Genomic DNA, 22,997 nt, shown 5'->3' on the forward strand with positions numbered 1-22,997 from the left:
GTCTGCAGAAAAATCATCCACCCACTTTGTTTTTGGGTTTTTGAATCCAGCCTCCAAAAGTATCGATCATCTCATGTCTTGCTTTAACTGGAAAACAGACATTTAAGAGTGCGTCAGCCTTTATTGGAATCTCATTTAAAAAATACGAGAAAAATATGAATGCAGGACCCAACAACTCTGGGTCCACTCTAACAATATCCTGTCTTAAGCTGAAGTAAGGTTACGCAACTGTGAAAGGGTAAATGGCCTGTATTTGTATAGCGCTTTACTAGTCCCTAAGGACCCCAAAGCGCTTTACACATCCAGTCATCCACCCATTCATACACACATTCACACACTGGTGATGGCAAGCTACATTGTAGCCACAGCCACCCTGGGGCGCACTGACAGAGGCGAGGCTGCCGGACACTGGCGCCACCGGGCTCTCTGACCACCGCACCACTGACAGAGGCGCCCCAGGGTGGCTGTGGGTAAAGGGATCTATTATACTCATTTACAACTGTGCATTTTTACTGTTGCTGAGCATTATCATGCTGAGCCTTGGTGATGCCCCTCAGTTGAACCTCTGTCTGAAAAAATCTGCTTCACTTCTTTTCCCTTTAAGCCAGCTTTCATCTAATTTGCTCTCCTTCACATAATGGTTTGAACCTGTGTGCCCGATATGACCACATAAGTAATATTCACTCTCAATGACATCATACAGAAATAAGAATAGGAAAAAAAATGGACATTTCTGAAGCCTAAAGTTACCGGCTCACAGTAATTCCCTGTACATATGTTAATTTATTTGAAACTATGCCTGCAGATGAAGTTCATCAGACCAAAGATATGTTTGAGTTATCTGGCTTCACTCACCAGAACATCATCAGGTTACAGGAAGGTGGTTATAAACTTGGTAAGTCAATCACGGGATTTCCCCAATCTTATTACAAGCCATTGTCATTAGAGGGGTAACACTGACCAATCACAAACAGCAGTATTTGAATCAAGGAAGGACAGGGTGTTTACACTGTGAGGATTATTTGACATCACCGTCACAGCTATCAGTATGACACTGGAGAACCACATAGATTACAAGTGTTATCCCTTTAATGTTTAGTTAATGTGCATAAAGACAGTTCATCCTTCCATCCGTTTGCTTGCACTTATCCACTTCAGGGTCGCAGGGGAGCTGTGGTCCCTGCGAGGAAGCAGGATTACCTGGTGAGAACCCATGCAGACTCAGGACTTTGTTGCTGCGAGGTAACAGTGTTAACCAGCATGCCCCCTGCATAAGGACAGTTTTAGTTTTTATTCCTTCCAGCTGCAGTCTTGGTGGCGTTTGCAACCAGGAGGGGAAAAGATATCCAGAAATAGGGCTGCATTAACCTCTTAAGACCCAAACTCTTCCATGGCATGCATTATTAAGTTCTCTTTGATATTTGGTATGATTGGGACCTGATGAATGTAAAAACAAAAAATTACCAGATTTTTTTTTTTTTACCTAAATTTTGTTTCTAAGAAAAATCAGAGCCATATGAGGATATTCACTTTCGATACAAATTTCAATAGAACAGTAGCAGTAGAGTGTCCTCATAAGTGGATATTAGGCCCCAGTAGAGCAAGATTTAGTATTTTGGTCTAAATAACCCAAAATGTGATGTCCACATATGTGGATGCCAGGTTCTAGGAGGTTAAAGAATCTGTATTTCTCACAGATGCTGAGGGAAAAATAAACCCTGTACACCAGGGGTGGGCAACACCAGGCCTCGAGGGCCGGTGTCCTGCAAGTTTGAGATGTGTCCTTGATCCAACACAGCTGACCTCCTCAACATGGCCTGAAGTTCTCCAGAGGCTTGGTAAAGAATTCATCATGTGATTCAGGTGTGTTGACCCAGAGTGATATCTAAAACCTGCAGGACACCAGCCCTCGAGGCCTGGAGGTACCCACCCCTGCTGTAGACCCTTCTTCTACCTGCTCACAGAGATCAGAGGTATCTTCCACAAATGTGTGGCTGTAGCTCAGGAGGTGCAGCAGGTCATTGACATGCTAAAGTATCCTTGGGCAAGATATTTACCCCTGGCTGCTCACCAGTGCATCCACCAGAGTGTGAATGTTACACAGAAAGCACCTAAGCATAGAAAGTGCTTGTATGAATGGGTGAATGAGGCAAGTTGTATAAAGCACTTTGAGTAGAAAAGCACTAAAGAAGATTCAGTTCAGTCCATATGGTGACACCATTTCCCAGAGAACTGATTGGTCAGTAGGTGGCGATTTCCTACCTGTTGATCTCTAATCTAAGACTAATCTCACCTGCTGTAATCTGGATCAGGTTATGTCTGCTGCACAGCTCAGTAACAAGTGAAGCTGCCTTTTTAAAAAGAAAAAAAGAAAATCCAGGGTTAAACTGGAAGTTAGTGGAAAAAGCATGGATCCTGCTTCGTGCTACAAACTTCAGGAGCGACTACTCTTATAGAACAAAGCACGTTATTGGTCAAAAAGAAATAGACACACAAACATGAAAACAGATTTATTTTAAAATATACTCTTTAATGCTAATATTCTGATTTGAAGCTTCAGTTTGGTAAAATGGTTAAAAAAATTAACTTTAGTTCATATTTGTAAGATAAGAAATAAAACTGGTCTGATAAACATTCAGCAGTTTCAATGGTAACTTCCTCCTGGTGATCACGACAGACTTTCAAATCTTCAAGTGTAATGCTAGTTTAGCACTCACATTCTTACATGTTTCAAGGTTAATGCACAAATACATTCCCACTACTTTATGATGTAAACAGTAACTCATGCAGCCTGTGTGCACGAGACGAATAAGCAGTTCCGATTCCTGAAACACGGAATCTGTAGATTTCCCCCTGACAGGCGTCCATCACAGTCACCTTGTAAATGCCCGTCTGTAAGGCTTCGATTAAAGTGCCGCCATCCTTAAATACAGGCATGCTGAATGACAGAAAGGAGGGAACAGAAGTAGACTTTTCATTAAAAACAAACACTTAAGAACTACAAGAGAACAAATAAAATCATTAACACTATCCTCTTTCACACATTTCTCTGATTTGATCTTCATTACTGAACAATTTGTTTAAAAACAACCCATCCACGCCACATAAGGGTCCCGCGTATCTGTAGTGCAGCAGATGCAGCATGTAATGTTGTACCGATGCCTGCAAACTTGATATGTTTTGGTTTGCAGCCTTGTTTAAGTTTTAGGAGAAAGTAGCAGTGAGGATGGCCTCTTGCTGCTGGTGATGAAGGGTCCCGATGCCGACAGCAGGGGCGGGCAGAGCGGGCCGGCCCACTAACCGGAGCTGACAAGGACAGAGGAGGGAGTCAATTCGAGTAATATAATTCACTGAGGTTCACAGTGTAGACAGAATTGTTTCAAACTGTGCTCACCTTGCAGGCCAGCTGCTTCTCAAACCTGGGAGCTACAAAAGACCAGGGCCCCATGTTCTGAGGCTCCTCCTGGCTCCAAATGAACTCTGCAAGAGGATTTTTAAAATGTGATTATAATCTACAGCGATACAGGACACTGTTCAGTGTTTTTAAAAGGCGAGTTCCCACTAAAGATTTATGTAGGTTAGCACTTTGGTTGAAGTTCCTCTCTTGCAGTTCAGTGAAATGTCAGCTCAGTGTGAAACCAGTTTGCTTTAGAGTATTTGGGGAGAACAATAGAACAGCAAACTGAAGTGAAACCTGAGCTTTGTTTCTCATCCACACACACAAAAATGACCATTCAGAACAACTGCCAATCTAAATTACGTCTCTCAGTTTTAATAAAAAAAACAAACAAATTCACTGGGTCTTGCTTCCAACTTTACAAATGCACAAACATACGTGCAGAAAAATAAATAAATAAACAAACATATAGTCATTCGCTAAAGAAAATGTGCCATCTTTCAGTTCTAACAGGATTGAATGAAATGTCATGTGGTCTTTATCGGGTCTTGAAATTATTTAAATACAACTTCGTCTGGGTGGTAGTAATAATTTGATTTCTTTTCTTTTTCAGTCTTTTTTGTTGTAGATCTGTTGCTCTGCTTGGGATCGTTGTCTTGTTGCTCGACCCAATTTCAGTCAAACTTTAGCCGTCACACAGACGGCCTCACATTTGACTCTAGAACACTTTGGTATACAGAGAAGTTCATGGTTGACTCGATGACCTTAAACTACCCAGCTCCTGTGGCTGCAAAACAAAACCAAATCATCACTCCTCCACCACCGTGCTCGACACTTGGTATGAGATGTGTGTGCTCATATCTAATTGCGGTGCTGTGCATTAAGGTCACACATTTCCTTATCTGTCTCATCTGTCTAAAGGACACTGTTGCTAAAGTCTGGTGGTTTGCTCAGACGCAGCTTTGCAAACGTGCCATGTTTTTTTCGTTTCTGGTTTTTCGAGAGAAGACACTTTCTCCTGGTCACACACCAAATAAACCATATTTCTTAAGTCTTTTTTTTGTACTGTCATGAACTTTAACATTTAACATACTGAGGCCTGCAGAATCTGACATGTAGCTCTTGTAATGTAGCAGTTTCTTTGAGCACTGCATAGTCTGACCTCGGGGTGAATTTGTTGGGATGTCCACCCCTAGAAAGACTGGTTACCATCTTGAATGTCGCTCACTTGTAAATAATAATAGTGAAAAACATTAGATGTAGAATGATAGGCTTCAAATAGTTTGGAAATGGTCTTCTAACCCTTCCTGCATTGATGGGCAGCAGCAATTCTTTCTTTAAGGTCACTGCTGATGTCGTTCTTCCTTGCCGTTGTTTTAACACACACACACCTGAACCAGCAAACTCACAGAACTCCTGCTTTTATGGACACGATGCATTTGATTGTCAGCTATCAGCTCCTGGCTACTACTTATACTCACAATTCTTGTAGAAGCAGGAAGAGAGTGTTAGTTTAAGGGCACGGCACACAGACATAACGTGCCATGTGTCATAATTTGAGCAGTTTGGTCAAAAAGCTCCTGGTCATATCCCTCAGTTACCGTCTGAAGACCATTATCTGAATCACCAATTTTTCTTTTTTTTTAAAAAACAGAACAAATATTTCTGACTATCCTTTGCTGTATTACTGAAATAATAATCAGGATCTTTGTAAGACCAGAACCTATGATTTATACCCCAAAAATGTGAAGATATTTTCAGCCCCGTGTTTGAAGTCTTCTTATCCTCACAAGCTGCATTTAGCACAACAGCCTTTAAAACAAAAGCTGTCTGTGCCTAAAAAGTAAAAAGAGGAACCTAAAAAAAGTATGCAAATCACTCACCGCTTTGAAGGTTCAAAGGCTGTGGGCACAGGGTAATAACAGAGGCCAGCTCAGAAAAGCAATTCAAGATTTTGATCTACTCTGAGTCCTCAGCTAAACTTTGCCAGTTGAACACACACGTAGTATTTGTACTGCTGTTTAAGAAAATGCATTTTTGTGAAACTAAATGTGTAAGGATGGTGTGAATAAGCAAAAAAAGACAATGTTGGCAAGGAAATTTTCTCGTGTATGGAAAGCATGTCCATCATGTCTTGAATGATGCTCACGGGGACAGTAAAGGATTAAGTGAGAGAAACCTGTGAGACAACAGCTGTGCAGTAGGTAAGAGTTTGTCAGATACTTGATGATCTGGCATTTCAACTAAACGGTCGAATGTCGTTTCTGCTTTCAGCTGGATCACATTTAAATTACTCTGACTCAGACTTCGGCAGCACGCTTTTGTAACCTTTTTCTGTCTGGCAAAAAGTCATCCTTCTAAAGTTTTTGACAGATTGCTAAATTGTATCTGTTTTCTTGATTATATGACAGGTGGTCTGTTAAATGTAATAATAATAAAAAATAAAAAACAAAAAACCCAGTAGTTTGTTAAATAGATTTTATAGACCAACCCTTAAAGGTTAACCCCAACACTAACGTTTATAACTTATACAGAAGACACTTCGTATGAGGTATGACCTCTCCTGGATGTGATGCAAGCCGTCACCTGTCTGGATCGGAATTACCCTCCATTCCTGAATGAGTGCAGCTAACAGCTGGCTATGCAATGGTCACTGGTTGTAGCTGCCTCTGATGAACGCATCCACCCAGGCATGTTCAGCAAGAAACACGTCAGGACTAAAGGAAAAGGCCAAGGAAGTGTCTGAGTACTCTCCTGATCCAGAAAGGCCTGCACTATCCTGGCGGTGTGGGAACCGGCACCGTCCTGCTCAAGCAGCCACCACAGGCCTGGCACGACTACTCATCTCTGTTCCATGAGATTTCCACCAAGCTAAATCAGATGAGAGACTTTCTCTGATGGACATGCGAGGCTGCAGCAGCAGCAGCTCAGAACATCGGTCAGCCACATGGTGGCACTGATGAAAAAAATCATTCATACACCATTTTTGTGTTTAGTGAAACCTCTGGATTGCAAATGTAGTAAATTGAACTTATTCTGAGTTTTTTTTCTGTTCTGTCAACAAATAATCTGACTGAAACCAATCAACTACAACCAATATCTACTCACAGAACACGTTTGGATTTTCTAAAAGATTGATTTAAAATAGTTTACTGAGAAATGGATTTCAAGCAGAGACTGGAAAAAGATTTCACGACAGAAAACTTGTGATTCTTATTCTGACTCATTAATAAAGTACCGTTGTAGTTAGGTGGAAAAAAAGACATTTAGATTTGAGAACATAAGTGTTTGTAATGTTTAAATGTATTATTGTACTGCTCTGAGAGCACAAACACCACCCACACCACCCTAACACTAAAACTAATGAAACAAAACATTTTTAAACAACACAAACTAAAATGAAACAAACAAATCTACTCTGAAAAACAAAACTCATAAACTGATCTGATTAAACTTCAACTACAACTCAAAGCAAACTGCTAGTGCACCTCCATCTATAAAGCCGGTGTGTTTGCTGAGAGTAAAGATGAAGTAGGCATGTAGGTGGGAAAACAGAGATTAGTGAGCGGTCACGCTACCTTTGGCTTTGGGGTATTTTTTGAGCTCCTGCTGCAGGGCATCCAGAGGGAACGGACACAGCTCCTCCACGCGGATGAGCGCTGTGTTCTGGTTGGCTGCTGATGTCTCCCTCTGTTTCAGCAGAGCATAGTAGTGCTTCCCAGAGCACAGCACCACCTTCTGGACACTGTGTGGAAAGAAAAAACACTGGATTGGGCTCAGGGTTTGGGCTACTTACATATGTGTTTTTATGGTTCTTTCAAAAATCTGAACTCCTGCAGTTTCATTTAAACACACAGAAACAATCACACACCCACACTGCAGATTTAATATAACGTCTGCTCTACCTTTCTGCTGACACAGAAGTATCACCCAGCACTGGCCTAAAAGACGTTCCTGGTGCCATCTCAGTCAGACTGGACACGGCCCCCTGGGAAAACAGAACATGTCCTTCAAGCATCGAGATGGAAGCATTTCTGAGGAGCTGGATGTGTCAAATCTGTCCTAGAGACCGATTGGTGACTTCCTGGCAACCACTGGTCGCTAGGGAAAAAATTATATTCCTGAACTGGTTGGCAAGTGGTTACTGGAGGCTGCTGGCTGTTGCTAGGTAAAATTGATTGCAAAGAGGGTGCTGCACAAAAACCCTCCTTGCGATTGCTTTGGTTGCTAGCAGACTGGTAGTTTCATGGAAGACTGCGAAGACTTAGCAAGTACTCGCCGAGCAGTAGTGAAACTCTGCTGCAGCCAACACCATTCAAAAGGTCCAGCTTTTACTTTGAAAAGTGCACGCAGAGTTTTTGTTTTGGGGTTTTTCTGGTGCAGCACCTTATACCTGTTTGTGACCAACTTCATTTTGCATCTTGGTGTTATTGGGGCTTTAATAGTCGATTTCATGGCAATGGCCAGCAACCTTGAAATACCACCTGCAAAACAATCACAGAAATTTTTGCATTTTTCCCCTAGCGACTGCGGTTTTTGACGTATTTAAGCCCGACTGAGCGCAGCCTAAAGTACTCACGGAAAATCTCAGCAGAGTCTTGGGTCCCACAACAATGAGAGGTTTGCGGAAGTTTCGAACCATCTGCCTCCGGAGCAGATGGAAGTACTGAGCAGAGGTGGTGGGGTTGACCACTGACATGTTCACAGTATCGTCGTCCACACCCTCCTCCTTACTGTCGCACATCTGCGAGACAAAAAGAGGAAAAGTTAACATTCATTTATATTTCAGGTAATGCGTAACTAAACATTAGCTTGAGTAGCTTCCACTCTTGCAAAGCTGTAACGTGAATATAAATGATTTTTTTTTTTTATACCTCACCTGCCAAAGATGACACAAAGTAAGTGTTAAGTATGCAAAATTCCAATTTGGTGTTCAATAAATTGCGTCTATTATCGAGGAAATGATTTTAGAAGCAGCCTCAATCCGAAGCAATTTGTCTGCTGATTGCTTGCAGCCCATTAAGAAACATTATCTGTGATGATTTGCCATTGATCAAATCTGTACATAATGTGCTCCTGACTACACAGCCTTCCTCTGCACCGAAGAAACCATCTGTAACTTCACACAACAAGCTTTTCAGTTAGATCAAAAGTCCTACGGGCTATGTTAATGTTTAAAATCTCACTTATAGAACCTTTATTTCTCATTATGTGGTTATCATTTTGTCTATTTAAATTACGGTATTATTTGCGGATAAAGCTCTCTGCGTGACACTGCATTTGTTATTACAGTTCAACTCTACAAAGGCATGAGAGAAAGGATAATCTCTTTCCTGGCAGAAGTAAAAGATTAAACCTCCATGGAAACTATTCAGCTGTTTTTTTAATGTGTTGTCAAGCAACTGATGAGTCTGCAGGATCTGAAATGATAGTCATGTCGTGACTGTTTCAGAACCAAAAGAGAGAAGTTGGATGTCTTTCTCCCATGTCTTTGACTTTAGCAGAGTTTAAGATTTTTTTATTACTGCAAAAGAAGTTGTGTAATGGTTAGAGAATACTATGTGCTGAAATCTTTGCCCTATATCCAACTAACTTTGCTTCTCTCTGCAGCTGTTCGTGTGATTCATTTCAAACTTGGTGGGGTAAGTACACTGCTGAATTTGAGGTCCTTAGCCTGAGTGGCTGATCTTAATCCTCAAACAGTACTTAATACTTAAAAAAACAAATAGTTATTACACAAAGATACCTGAACAACTACATACTACACTGAAGCACTTCTCCCATTTTGGTGAATGAGTCACAAAAAACAAAACAAAACTGCAACCCACAATCTGCTCATTCCACACACACACCCACACACCCACACACGATATTATTATTGCCCTCGTTTCAAATCATCTTGCTTGCCTGTACACGACACATTTAAGGGATGTTTAAACTGTAGCTTTAACAAAATGGTTTCATAATCTCTGTGAACAGGCTCTGCACTACTATGATACACTGACAGAGCACTTGTTTATCACAGTATAACACAAAGTCTGTTAAGCTTCAGGGATATCGCTGTGCTGTTATGAATCATAAACCATTCTGAATCCATTTCAGCTGCTTTGGTGCAAACTGAAGTGGTAACACTGTCCTCTCTTCATCCCTCCGGACTGATGGCTGCAGGTAAAATAGATTCACGATAGTTTATGCTGACTTTGTTTTTACTGTTAGGATCAAGTGTTTCTTTAATTTTGTTGGTGCAGTGCATAAGGAATTGGTTGCACATCTGTGTTATTCCTGATAGGAATTGTCAGGAAAAACGTGTTCTGTGTGTAGACAAATGAAAGAGTGGTTGGAATAATGTAATGAAGAGCACAGACATTCAGCCTGAATAAAAGGCTTCACCTGGGCCCTCATATGGCTAGTCCATCAAATCTGAGCTTAAGTAGCTTTAAGACCGTCATGTCTTTCTGTAATATTAAGTAGCAGGTTAAATAAACAATAGTGAAATTAAGTGATTGACACTGATATGACACGATTCCAGATTAGAAATACCGACACAGTCCTGACTCACTGACCTGGAGGAAGCGCTCCATACGGCAGGAGGAGTGTTCAGGTCCAGCGCCATCGTATCCATGAGGCAGCAGGATCACCATCCCACACTGCAGCAGCCACTTGGCTTCACCTGGAAACACGACAGTTTCACCTCTGATGAAATAATCTCTCTTTTTTTTTTTTGACCAAGTTTATTAGAAAATGCAGCAGAGGGGTGAGAGGCTCACCTCCCGAGATGAAGGTGTCAAAGACAATCTGCGCTCCGTTAAAGAAATCTCCAAACTGAGCCTCCCAGATGGGCAAGAGTTTCGGCTGCGCGACGCTCATGCCGTATTCAAATCCGAGCACGGCCTCTTCAGACAGCGGGCTGTTACACACCTAAACACAAGACACCACAATTTTTTTTTTTCTTTTTCATGTTAACACTGATGGTTTTATCTGCTTTGCGAGGGCATTACCTCCAGGAAACCGGTCTGCTCGGGGCTGATGTGATTCAGAGGGATGTACATGTCGTTAGTGTCCTGGCACACAACCATGGCATGCCGCTGACTGAATGTACCTCTTCCAACGTCCTGTCCACTGATACGGATATTAAAACCTGCAGTGAGAATAGCTCGAGTTTAAAGGAAACCCCAGGAATTCCCAAACTGGAAATGAGTCATTTTTATTCACTGCTAAAAACACCAGACAAAACGTGACAGACCTTGGCAGAGGAGAGAGCCGAAAGCGAGGGCCTCTGCTGTCGACCAGTCTAGTTTGGTTCCCTCTTCCAGTTTCTGCAGTCGGGCCTAAGTTTACAAAAGCAAAATAATTTAACTGCTGTGATGTTTGGACAAGGCAACGCGGCAGAAGGGTTAGAAGCAAAAGATCCCGGTACCTGTACGTGGGTTTTTCCGAGGTGGCTGTGCAGCTGGATTTGCTCAGGGATATCCACAGATTTCACTCCCACAAACTGCAGCAGAGGAATGGGGACACCAGTGTCCCAGGTGGTGACTCTAGCCTGGGGCTCAACAAGATCCCCCCAGCGGCCCTGCAGGTTGGTGGGTGGAGGGCTGTACAGGGTCATGTTGGACAGCTTGTCGTTGAGCATGCTGTAGTATTTGGTTTTGATCTCGTCACGCTCAACTTCTGTCATTAGACCCTCTGAAATCAGCTGGTCTGAGTAGGCGTCTGGGATGCTCTTTCGAGACCTGCAAGGAGCAAACAGGAGATGATCTGATTATTACCCTGTATTCTTGTCAATGGAAAATTGTACTTAGTAGTCAGTATAATCTTTTAATGATATAAGTTTGAATATGGTAGAATACTGCATGTAATCATTTGTGTTTAAAAGCATATATTTGGTGACATATTGAAAGAATGTCTCATCCTAGGAGGTCTGTAACATTCCAAGGGTGTTCTGGCGTTCACCCCCACATCCTAGGAGCATGGGAAAGGTTGTACTTTGTTTTACAGTAGGATTAACGTAGCTATGTCAGTTTTAGTCTAAGTGCCTTTTTTACATATAGATGAACTGTTGGACTTTCCAGACCAGCAGGTCAAGGGAAGTCGTTTATGGGGTCACACTCTGACACACACTCTGACACACACACACACACACACACACACACACACACACACACACACACAGAAGTATAAATAAAAGACCAGGGCAGTCCTCAGTGCTTAGTCTCTGAGCCTCACTCTTGGTGTGTGAGCTCAGGAGGCTGCCCTTGCTAGCAAGAAAATCTGTGTGTTTCTCTTCTCTGATTCTCTACTGAAGAAGTGTTTTAGAATATATCTCTTAACAATTATTTTAAATCAGACGCCCAAGATGGGACTGGGTGCAGACTCGAGCTTTAATTCAAGGGGTTCAACAAAAGCATTGCATTAACTGTTTGGGTATTACAGCCACCTTCAGATGCTCAAAACGAACTGGGCAGTTGACTAAGATGTTTATTTGTCCAGGTTAGGCCTGTTTATTAGCTCATAACAAAGTAAATAAATAAAAATCTGAAAGTGATTCAAAGTATACAAATTGAATTTGTAATTTTTTCCACTTGACTTATGATGTTAAAGGAGGTTCAAGGAGATGCTGACGTAAGTGAATTATTATCATTACGGGCTGAAAAATGCAAATAAACCAATGAGAGAGATCGCAAAAACCTTTGGAGTGATCAAATCAAAATCCTGGTTTGTTCTTAACAAGAATGGCTATGCTGGCCAGCTCAGAAACACTAAAAGCTCTGAAGACAACTAAAGCGGATGGTGACATAATTCTTTCCTTGGTTAAGAAGCAGCCCTCTGCAGCACAGAGCCGAGTCAAGAACACTCACACGGAGGTAGGCGTATAATTGTCAAGGTCTAGCCTTGATGAATGTAATTACAGAGGGTTTACAACAAGGTGAAAAAACACTTGTTACAAACACAACAAGGTCTGATTAGACTTTGCCAGAAAACATCTAAAAGAAGATTGCACTGATGGGAAAAAAAACTTTTTTTGGACCTTTAAGTGATGGGAAGAGGAAACTATGAAGGAGGAGAGACGGATACAGAGATGATGTAATGGTATGGGCATGTATGATCGCCAGCGAACAGGACTGTTTCTGTGTATTAAGTAGCAGGATGAATTATGTATTATACACAGCTGTACTGTCTGCTTTAACCACATGCTGCAAAACTGATGAGACAGAACGCCACAGTGCAAATAGATAATAACACAAAGAATACTGCAAAAGAAAGCAAGACTTTCTCAAGACAAAGAAATGGGATATGCTTAAAAAGCCAAGTCGGTCACCTGATCTCAGCACAAACAGCATGTTTTCCAGTTACTGAAGACAAAACTGAAGGCGGAGACCCACAAACAACAGCAACTGAAAGCAGCTGCAGTGAAGGCCCGGCAGAGCATCTCAGTGACGGAAACACATCACCTCATGCCCAAGGATTTTAATCCCAGTAGTTCAATATGATGTTTATTTGTCCAATTAACTGTGAGCTTCTCAAAATTGGGACTTGTCTATTATAATGGCTGTAATTCCTAAACTGTTAAACCACTTGAATTAAATCACATATCGACCAATTTAAAATCTATTGAGGTGGTGTACAGAGGCAAAATTATTTTAAAAAAAGGCATAAAAAAAAAAAAAAAAAACTAACCCAAGAACTGCATCTTAAAAAAAACAAAAAAAACAACCTTGCACCTTTTTTTACTCCCCATGTGATTAAACAACACTCTTGCATTTACTTTAATCTCTCTCTGGCAGTTAGTGATTTCTCCTCTTTGTTGTTCTTCATCCATCTTCTCTTCCCTCTCATCCTCCTAACCAGTCACAGTGTATTGCTTCCCACTCCCTGGTCATGCTGGAGGTCGCTTCCTATTAAGAGAGTTCTTTCTCGCCACGGTCGCCAATTGCTTGCTTTTAGAGGCTCGGCTAATTGTTGCAGTTCTCTCTTGAATGTTGCAGGGTCTTTAACATCCAAAGCAACATACTAAAATGACTGTTGTTGTGAAGCAACTGCAACTGCATATTCTCTACTGTCCTGAAATTCAGAGTTTTTATACTTTCAAAGCACTGTAGTGGTTTAATAGTTGAAACACTGCAATTCAAGTTATGCTTGCCTTTCACACAGAAATAAAAATTCCACAATTACCCAAATACACCATTAAACATCAGCCATTCCTACACAAGTAGACCCATCATGTAAATGCATCAGTGCACCTACAAGAATAATTCAAATCAAACTGCTAAGTAAAAGCAATAGCTTTAACTAACCGGATGATCTTGTACATTGCCGGATTGGTGAAAAAAGGCTCGTCCAGCTCATTGTGGCCCCACTGACGGTAACAGATCAGGTCCAGGATGACATCTTTCCTGAAGTGCCGCTGGTAGTCGACAGTCAGCCGAGCGGCTCGCAGCACCTCCTCGGCATCATCTCCGTTTACATGGATCACAGCACAGTTCACTATCTTACCTGTGGAAGAAATGTCGCCCATTACAACATGATGAAGGTACCGCTTTACAAAGTAAAACTGCACTAACACTGGCTAATTTAAAAGACCTCTCAGATATCCTATTTCACCGTATGTATCATATTAGACGCATACAGGAAATAATCCATATTCAAAACCCTCATGAAACTGTTTGACTTAGGCCTCAGGCTGCATGCTACACTCATTTTTAGCCCCATTACTTTGGATTTTTGCATAGAAACAAATGAAGCATCGCGTAATGTGAAGTGTTTTTTTTTTTTTTAAACATTACTTTTTGGGCATTTTTTCCTTTATTGGATAGTGGAGCAGTGAAGATAGGCAGGTCGTTGGAAAGAGAGCAGAGGGCAGCAAAAGGCCGCAGGTCACACTCAAATACGGGCTGCTGAACTCTGTGGCCATGTGGCATGTGGGTCATCCACTCGCCCACTGAGCTAAAGCAGCACCCCACTGATTGCCTGACTAAAGCCTGCTATTTGATTTGGTTGAAACACAGTAGACACAATGTCAGGTCACAGGACATTTTGACATTCGCTGTACCTCTAATTGACACTGATCTTGGAAACACTGGGTTTAAATACTTTAGCTCCAAAAACTTTGAAGCTGTGACATTTTAAAAGTTTATATTTAGTTAATCTGCAACTCTCCTCACACGCTTTTTATTTCGTGTCTGCCTAGTCTCAAAGTCTTTTTTTATACACACAAAGCGCTTTCAAATAAATAACGTATTCTCTCTGTACACGGAAATACTGATGAGAAGCTTTCACTGACCAACATCACTGCAGTACAAAGACGATCGTCCTCTTTCCGACGGGGTGGTGTAGCCCACTTGGTTATTCACGATGAGGTGGATGCTCCCACCCACTCTGTAGTGAGGAAGATTTGAAAGGGTCAGAGTTTCAGGAACGATGCCTTGACCAGTGAACGAGCCGTCGCCGTGAATCTGTGGAGAAGGAAGAAAGGAGAAGTTGTCTCATCGTACAAACAAACATCATGTAACAAATCCTGCTTTTTTTATACTGACCTGATTAGCTATGATTCTTTCAAGTGTGGTGTGTAGTCAACATGCAGAAAGTACAATTATAAAGTTTTAAAATATGTCATATTTGACCTCTGACCTCTCCTTCAAGGTCAACCGAATGATCTGAAGGTCAAATTGATAGCAATGCTATACAGAGCTATTTAAAACTATTATTCTTACCACCAGTGTTTGTGTTGACAACATATAGGCATTTATGGAAAGGGAATATGGGGATTCTAAATATTGCATTATAGTTATAGCAACCAAATATCATGTCACATTTGACCTCTGACCTCACTTTTACATTTCACATCTGTCTTTCTTTCAAGTTGACTCCAAAAAGCATTTTACCTTTAAAAAAAAAAAGTTTTGAAGAGGAAGAAAATGAGCTTCCTGGTTGGTTAGTTAGTATAACATTATATAATAAGCACAAGTTAAAGTTGTGACGTCTGTAAGTCACAATATTAACATGAGGTAGAGCCAATAAATGTAAAATTGTCAAATTAAAAGTAATAATTGTTCTTCATTAATTCATTAAAGCATACAGTGATTTCTTAAGCATTTTGGAAGGGAGACGGAATCTTTTTTAGCACACAGAAGTAAAACGCTTTTTTATTTGTTCCAATAGAGCTATTTGTGTTCGTTTATGAAATTCCACACTAACAGACTCATCACTTTTTCTAGCAAGTTTTAAAATATGTCCTCACACGTGCGTGCAGCTTTGTTACCTGCAGACAGATGACTTGGTCCCCAGGTTGGGCGTCGTCCTCAGGCGAGTAGTCCCCTTCTTTCCGGAGCTGCTGCCTGGCTCTGGTTTTGCCCTGAGCCACGGGGTTGATGGCCTCAAGGTGAGATGGGTTGGGCAGCATGGTGACATGAAGGGGGTGTTTGGCTCTGAAATCTAACTCCACCGAAGAGGTGAGGTGGGAGAGGACGTCACCGATGGCCGGCGAGGTGTCGGGGAACTCGCTGAGGCCGCGCATCTTACGGAACATAAGCTGGAGAGAAAAATGAGGGAAGCACAGCGTTATCCGAGACCGTCTCGCTTTTGTTTGTCGTGCGGCAAAGGCGAACAAAAGCTGTTCAGTGATGTTAAAGAAAATTAAAGATAAGCTTGAAGATCGTGACTAAAATGCAGTATACGGGTCAGATTAAATATCCAAACCTCAGGTGGGAACTTGAGCAGGCCTGTCAGGAGGTTGAGTCGGCCTCGGTGAGGCATGCCGATCACAATGTCAGTGACTCCACTGTGGGCAGACTGGTGGAAGAGCTCAAAGAAAAACCCCATCATGCTCTCTGCTCCCTCTCCTCCATAACGCTTCACAGTAGCAAACTTGGTGGCCAGAAAGTGGTCGAATTCCTGCAGGTTGAAAGAGGAATATTATGAAGTGGATGTCATTGAGATCACGTGCTACAATTCTTTTTTATTACTCTTCTGAAACCTGCCTGAGACTCTAGCATGATCCTGGCCAGCTGCCTTCTCTCCTCTGGAGAGAAATTCTCTCTCTTAAGCTCCTCGAAGCGGTCAGCGAACCACTCCCTCTCATCCAGACTGCTCAGCTGGCCGGGCTCCACTGACAGGTGGCCACAGTAGACGTCTTCCAGGTAGGCCTGAACCTCTTCCACAGAAGCCTGCGCTTTCCCAAAGTGCCGCAAACCTGCAGAATCACATGTAACGAGTAACTACCTGTGAATTATAAGGGTGGGGGAGGGTCACAGAACAAAAATAGCCCTAATATGTACTTTTTAGTGTTCTGTATTCACAGATGAATACACTTTATATTTCACAAATGATATGAAGCTAGAAAACATGCTAGAAAGTAATGAGGGTTACAGGGTTTTTTCCAGGACTTTAACCTGCAATCATTTTACTCTGACTTTACACTTTTAAACCAAGAATCGAAATTCTCAAATGTTGCATAAAATGTAAATATAACAGAATGCAACTGTTTACAAATTGAATCCTAAGACTTAACGAGGTAACGACGAGCTGCTGTTACCATGAAATACTGCGACTGGTCTGATCCATTGACACGCATCACTAGCACATAAGAACATGGGTGAAATAATGATTGAGTGCAGTGGGTCACATGGTCACGTTCCAGCCCTGTAAGCCTGTGATCAGATGGGGTCTATCCAGTCCAGCGCTTGTTGTTGTAACCAGTTCAGATCTAGACCTTCCAGGGTGTGGCTCTAATAATATGGTTATCCTGGATGAAGAGGACGGTCCTTCAAGTAAGCAACACAAGACAGATTAGGACGCTGAATGTGTAAGTAAAAGTGGAACTATGTCTGCTGTAACGGTTTCCTTTAGGGATTTGATTTTTTTTAACGGTTATATACACTCACACGCCGCTTTAACAGGTACAGCTGCTTGTTAATGAAAATATTTAACAGGCCAGTGACATCACAGCAAGACGACCAGCTGAAGTTCAGAAACTGCTGAGCTAAGGGAACAGTCAGAAAAGGATGAGGACTGAAGAGCATATCTGAACCCACGACATCTGCAAATTTGAAGCACGTGGGCTACAGCAGCAGAAGACCTCACCGGGCACCACTCCTGGCACATAAGAACAGGAAACCGAGGCTTCAGTTCACACAACTCAGGTGTAAACAGCCTGGAATAAAGAGCCATCCTGCCTTGCCCAAGTATTAGTGCTGACCATGTCCTTTTATGAGCGCCGTGTAGACGTCTTCTGATGGCTCGTTGTGACTGGACAGCACAACATGTCACAAAGTTTAAAAAAAAAGAAAAAAGAAAAAAGCACAACGTTTTGTGTGAAATGGATCAAATTTTGCTGCTTTACATAAGCCTGTAGAGAACTTTTCATTTTTTAACCTCATAATTAGGCATAATAATGGTGCAGTAACAGATGCAACCACTCAAATTTTGCATAACAAAACATAAAAACAACTTTATGTGCGTCTACCTTAAAGAGTTCATGCTTTAGCATTAAGTCATGGATAAAAGGGTGTGTGTTGTTTTGTTTTCTCCTCACTTTCAGAGACAACTGATGATCAACCAGGTGTTGCGCAAGAAAGGCACATGCCAACAAGTAAGTACAAGTTGTGTCGAACAGAGTCCTCAGTAAAGCATTAAAACTGGAGTGCAGCAAATACTGGGATGGGCAGGATTTCATAATGAAAGGCAAACGCCATATAAGTTTAACACTTTTTAAAGAGCAAAAAGTAGAGAGTTGGACGTGATTAACACTTAAAAACTCAGAGTGAAATGACATTGTGAGTGTTATTTTTTCCCTCATAGTTTAAATAAAAAGATTAACACTTCTCAGTGTAAAATATCAACTCTTGATTTAAGTTTGCTCCTGTCGTCTTCTTCATTCAGCTGCTTCCTTTATCTCCCCCCATCCCTAGCTTCCTCCTGTAATACCAAACCTCTGCATTTTCTCTTTCTTTTTTTTATTATTATCTCTTTTATTGGGACAGCTGTTGAACATAACAGTAGTTTGCCTTTTTACACTTTCTTTGCTGTCACATTTTAACTTATAATTGAAAAATAAAGAAGACAGAAAAAGAAGAGAAAAGAAAAGAAGAAAAAAAAAACTAGGGTTAGGAGGCAGCAGGGCAGGTAGGTTTACGTAGTACTCAGGGTTGTAACATCATATACAAAAATCACACCTCATATGCTTAACATAGTCTGTCCATTTAGACCATATTCCGTAGAAGGTATCCCTCTGAAGTTTAAGAGAAAATGACACTTTTTCCATTGTATAGATCTCTTGTACAGAATGTATCCAGTCTTCTATTGTTGGTGGTTCAGGCTTAAGCCATCTTCTCGTAAGAGGCTTTTTACTTGCGGCCAGAAGGATATACAGGAGTCTTCTGTCGTTGAAATTCAGTTTATCCACTGGTACATTGCACAAAAATATGGTCTCAAAAGTTGAAGGAAAAACAAATGAAAAAACATTTTGTAAATGATCATGGATTAGAGACCAATACTGGCGAATAACTTTACAGTCCCAAAAGATGTGGAAATGGTTAGCTCCGTCTCCCCCACATCTCCAACATTTATCACCAATTCCTCGATATCTTTGTTGAGCAGGGGTAATGAAAAATCTCATAATGCTTTTCCAGCAAAATTCACGCCAAACATTAGACCCAGTGGTAGCCCACTGTATCTTGCATGCGTGAGCCCAACACTTCTCTGTAATTGACAAATTACCCTCCTTTTCCCACTTCGCTTTAATATACAGAGTGCTGTCGTTTTTACACCGCAGGATGCTGTTATATAATTTAGAAATAATTTTACTTTGCGCTTCAGATTTGGTTAGTAATAAGAATGTTTCTACAAATTGTAATTCGTTTAGGTTCACTGCATTTTCTCTTTCACTACCATCCACAAATCTTCTCTGTGCTCTTCCTCTTTTCCTCACCAAGTTCGTCTTTAAACCTGAGCTGTCCCTGTAATGCACTCATTTCCAATTCTGTCCATCCAGGTCACGCCAACAAAAATCTTAATATCTTCAAATCTGCCACCTGCAGCTCAATCTTCTATCTTTGTCAGACCACCATCTCCAAACCATACCTAACTATCATCTTGTAATCTTTTCTATGCTGTTAGGTGCATATGTAAACCGCTTATTGTTGTGTCACTAAAAACCCTGCTTCTTCATATCAAGCAAAAATGAATAAATCCCTGAGCATGTTTGCTATGTTTGGTTTTCAAGAGCTTCTTTAGTTAGCATTACATAAATATCAGACTCAGGTTGAAGACCACTGATATTCCTGGTCCCGCTGAACTATAAGAAGAATATAATTTTATTTCCTTTAGGTGGTTTGTGATCAGTTTGAACCCCTTACAAATATTATTATCTTACTATCAATCAGGACGTTTTATGTATACTAATATAGCAAATTTGATTTTAATTCATTGCTTCTTGTAAAGTTACAATAAGATTTGGATGACTCACGTGACCACATTAGAGACCCGACCAGCTAAAAGCAGCTGCATTTGTAAGACTAAGGTTAAAAAGGTAAACAAGTGTGCGTATGCTAACTTCAGGTGCATGCTTTCTGCAGGATTCCTTTACCTGAGGTGTTGAGTTGTCCACTCAGGGTGCCAGTCAGCATGCTAATCTCCGGGACACTGTCAACAACAGGCTTTTGGGGTAGCAAAGGGTTAATTTTAGCAGCCTTGTGTCCGTGTGCTCTGTATGCCTCCACCAGTCTAGCTAGAGCATGATCTGAACACAAGAGAAGAGAACAACGCGTGACAGCAAGCTCACATTAAATAAATGACGCGTTCACTGCACAGCAGTTAACAGCTACAACAGCTTCCAGAGTCAACGATAGGCCACCTAAACAGAATATCATTTAAACTCGTATAAAAAATACCGCGGAATAAAATAACCCCACAAACAAGCGTTAATGCAACTGTCTTTGCCGAGCCTCTATGTTAAACGACGGTAACTTAAGGGGACCGTACTGTAATTTAACTCCATACTGACCTTGATTTAGTGCAGCCACCCGCTCGCTCTGCCACTTCTGGTCCCGCTCGGTCCTCTTGGGTCGGTATCCGTAAACACCTCTCTCAGTGTGATAACTGCAGCCGACAACTTGCCGAGCGACGCTCTGGGGCAGTCTGCTCAGCGAGCTTTTCAGCAAAATCAAGGCCGACATGTTTCCAGGTCTTTAGTCTCGCATGAGATAGGGGCACACATCTGAGAACAGGCTACAGGACGGCAGCCATACTGCCCGGAGGAGGGACACGTTAATGGGAGGAGATGTCGCATCGGCAGGCGATTGGTTGAAGCTTATCTGGTCGATATTTAAGTCGAGTAAATGGTATTTAATTTTACTTAAACACAAGGTTTGAATCTGTAGGACACGAGGTTACATTTTTACATTTCGGGCCAGCGCTATGTTGTCTTTAAGATGGCTAAAATCTCAGAAGCAAGTGAAGTAGCGCAACAGGTGTCCAAGCGACGACGTATGTGCTGAGTTCAGGGACTTCTTAAAACATCGTAATTACCACTGGAGAGCAAGATTATTATAATTAACTGAAACTGAACTTAAAATTCATAAAAGCATGCATTTAAGGCATGAAAAACACTTTGAAATAACTAAAAAGAAAGAAAGAAAGAAAATAGGTGTGGGTAAAAAATCAACAAGTTTTTTTTAATTTTTTAATTTATTATTTTATTTTTGATTTTTTTTTTTCTCTTTTGCGGGAAAAATACTAACAAAACGACTTAAAACAAAATATAGAAGACTTGCTGGGTTTTTTCAGTCGAATTTGTCACCACACCACGTGAAAAAAAAGTTACTGTTTCATGTATTTACACACTGGAAGGTCTATAATGTTCTAAGTCAGAAAAACTAAAAAGTGCATTTTGAAATCGCTGTTCTAACCTTCTTAAATATCCCATGACAAATATTTAACTATAAAACTATTTAAAAACACCAACACTAAAACTAAAAATATCAACTGGCAAAATCAAACTGTTGCTACATTTTATTTATTTTTATTTTTTTAAATATGCTGAGACTGTTCTGAGGTCAAATCAATGAAAATGGTGGTTTTGGGGGATTTTGAAACGGTGAGACAGTATGCCATGTTTATGTGTTTTAAGGGCCAGTGGTGACAGAGATCAAGGTGAGCCTTGACACTGTAACAATAGATGCCTGTGCTCCCACCACATTTGCCCAGACTCCCACACCTGCTAGTCTTTCATGGATCATGTAGGAATCTCCAAACAGTGAAACAGCACCTGAGCTCCCATTTCAGTGAGTGCATGAAACGCATGCACAAGTCCCACACACAGGTTTCCTGCACCGAGCAGTTTGTAATAGGCAACTTTTGATGTTTTGTGTTAATTAATGTTAAATAAATAATGGCTAATAAGGACTAATCAACCATTCATTAGTCCAGGACACAAACGTCAGGATCTTCCACATAAACTGTGATCAGATTTAAAGACCCCAGAGCTCTGGAGTTCAATAACAGTGCATTTTATACACAGCCTAAATTTTTCGCCAGCAGTATCAGATTATTCGAACAGCTCACAGACCTGGTTTACTTTACGACAGAAGAACCAACATTTTCTGATAGCTGAAGAGCAACCAAAGCATGATTGAAAATGTAAAGTTTAATTGCAAAGTGTTAAGCTTATTATATTTTCCCTTATGTTTTGTATTAATCCAAAATGCCAAAGCATCTTTATGTATCGTTTCACTGCCTGCCATTTTCTGCAGAGGGATCTCCACCACTGGGTGGCGTTATTGTACTACCTTAAGTTCCATTTTTAAACTCGTCAGAAGTTCATGGTTAAATAGAAAAGACCTTTGCTACACTGTACAGAAAGTGCTTTCCTACGTCACATTACATCTCAGCACTGTGACGTGTCACATCCTACTTCCTTACATCCTGTGTGTTTGATGACTGAGAACATGGAAACGCCTGCACATGGGAAAAGATGCCAGTTTCTCCTCTCACACCATTTTCGCAACAGAACAAGTTGGATCTTGAGGTTCTTTGTATGCCTTTAGACTGCTAATGTAATGCTGCTAAATTCACTCCCTAACACTCTGGGAAATAAACGTGTCCTGTTACTAAAGGAGGATTTAAGATGTGACCTTTTACTGATTTGGGGGAAATCTTAGAGATGATGAGACTTTTTAAGAAACAATAGCTTTTGTCTGTGGTCAATTGTTTTGTTTTGTTTATATTTACTAAAAGGAGATACATTCTAGAAAAAAGTCAGTATGTTTTAACTTAGCCTCAAGTATTTGTCTTCTCAACTAACAGAACATACCAGGAAACAGGAAAATGCCATGGCTTCATCTTCAAATTGGATATTTTGTCCAATAGAACACCAAATCACATACTATTGTTGGTCACTTTATTAGGTACACCTTGCCACTACCAGGCTGGACCCCCATTTGATTTTGGAGCAGTCTCAGTACAACAATAGACTTGACTTAAGTTGCTGGAAACATTCTTCAGAGATTTTGGTCCATGTTAGCACCACATTGTGCAGCTGCTGAACTTTCATGATGCCAAGCACCTGTTCCATGACATCAAAAAAGGAGCTGTACCAGAATGAGATCTG

At 41.1% G+C, this 22,997-nt stretch overlaps 1 protein-coding gene across 1 annotated transcript; it reads right to left on the bottom strand.

Moving 5' to 3' along the window:
- Window positions 1-2,485: 2,485 nt before the first annotated feature.
- Window positions 2,486-20,864, bottom strand: dhtkd1 (dehydrogenase E1 and transketolase domain containing 1). Its single transcript, XM_006782572.3, has 17 exons — window positions 20,394-20,864; window positions 19,977-20,129; window positions 16,372-16,583; window positions 16,091-16,285; window positions 15,654-15,923; window positions 14,676-14,847; window positions 13,690-13,888; window positions 10,815-11,127; window positions 10,641-10,725; window positions 10,396-10,535; window positions 10,165-10,315; window positions 9,961-10,067; window positions 7,977-8,141; window positions 7,303-7,385; window positions 6,976-7,142; window positions 3,395-3,480; window positions 2,486-3,306 (listed from the first exon to the last, which is right to left on the bottom strand). The coding sequence occupies exons 1-17, from the start codon at window positions 20,563-20,565 to the stop codon at window positions 3,205-3,207; spliced, it is 2,772 nt and encodes a 923-aa protein (XP_006782635.2). The 5' UTR covers window positions 20,566-20,864; the 3' UTR covers window positions 2,486-3,204.
- Window positions 20,865-22,997: the final 2,133 nt, after the last annotated feature.

This window comes from Neolamprologus brichardi, chromosome 7 (assembly GCF_056152115.1).
Source record: "Neolamprologus brichardi isolate AB-2024 chromosome 7, ASM5615211v1, whole genome shotgun sequence".
NCBI lineage: Eukaryota > Metazoa > Chordata > Actinopteri > Cichliformes > Cichlidae > Neolamprologus > Neolamprologus brichardi.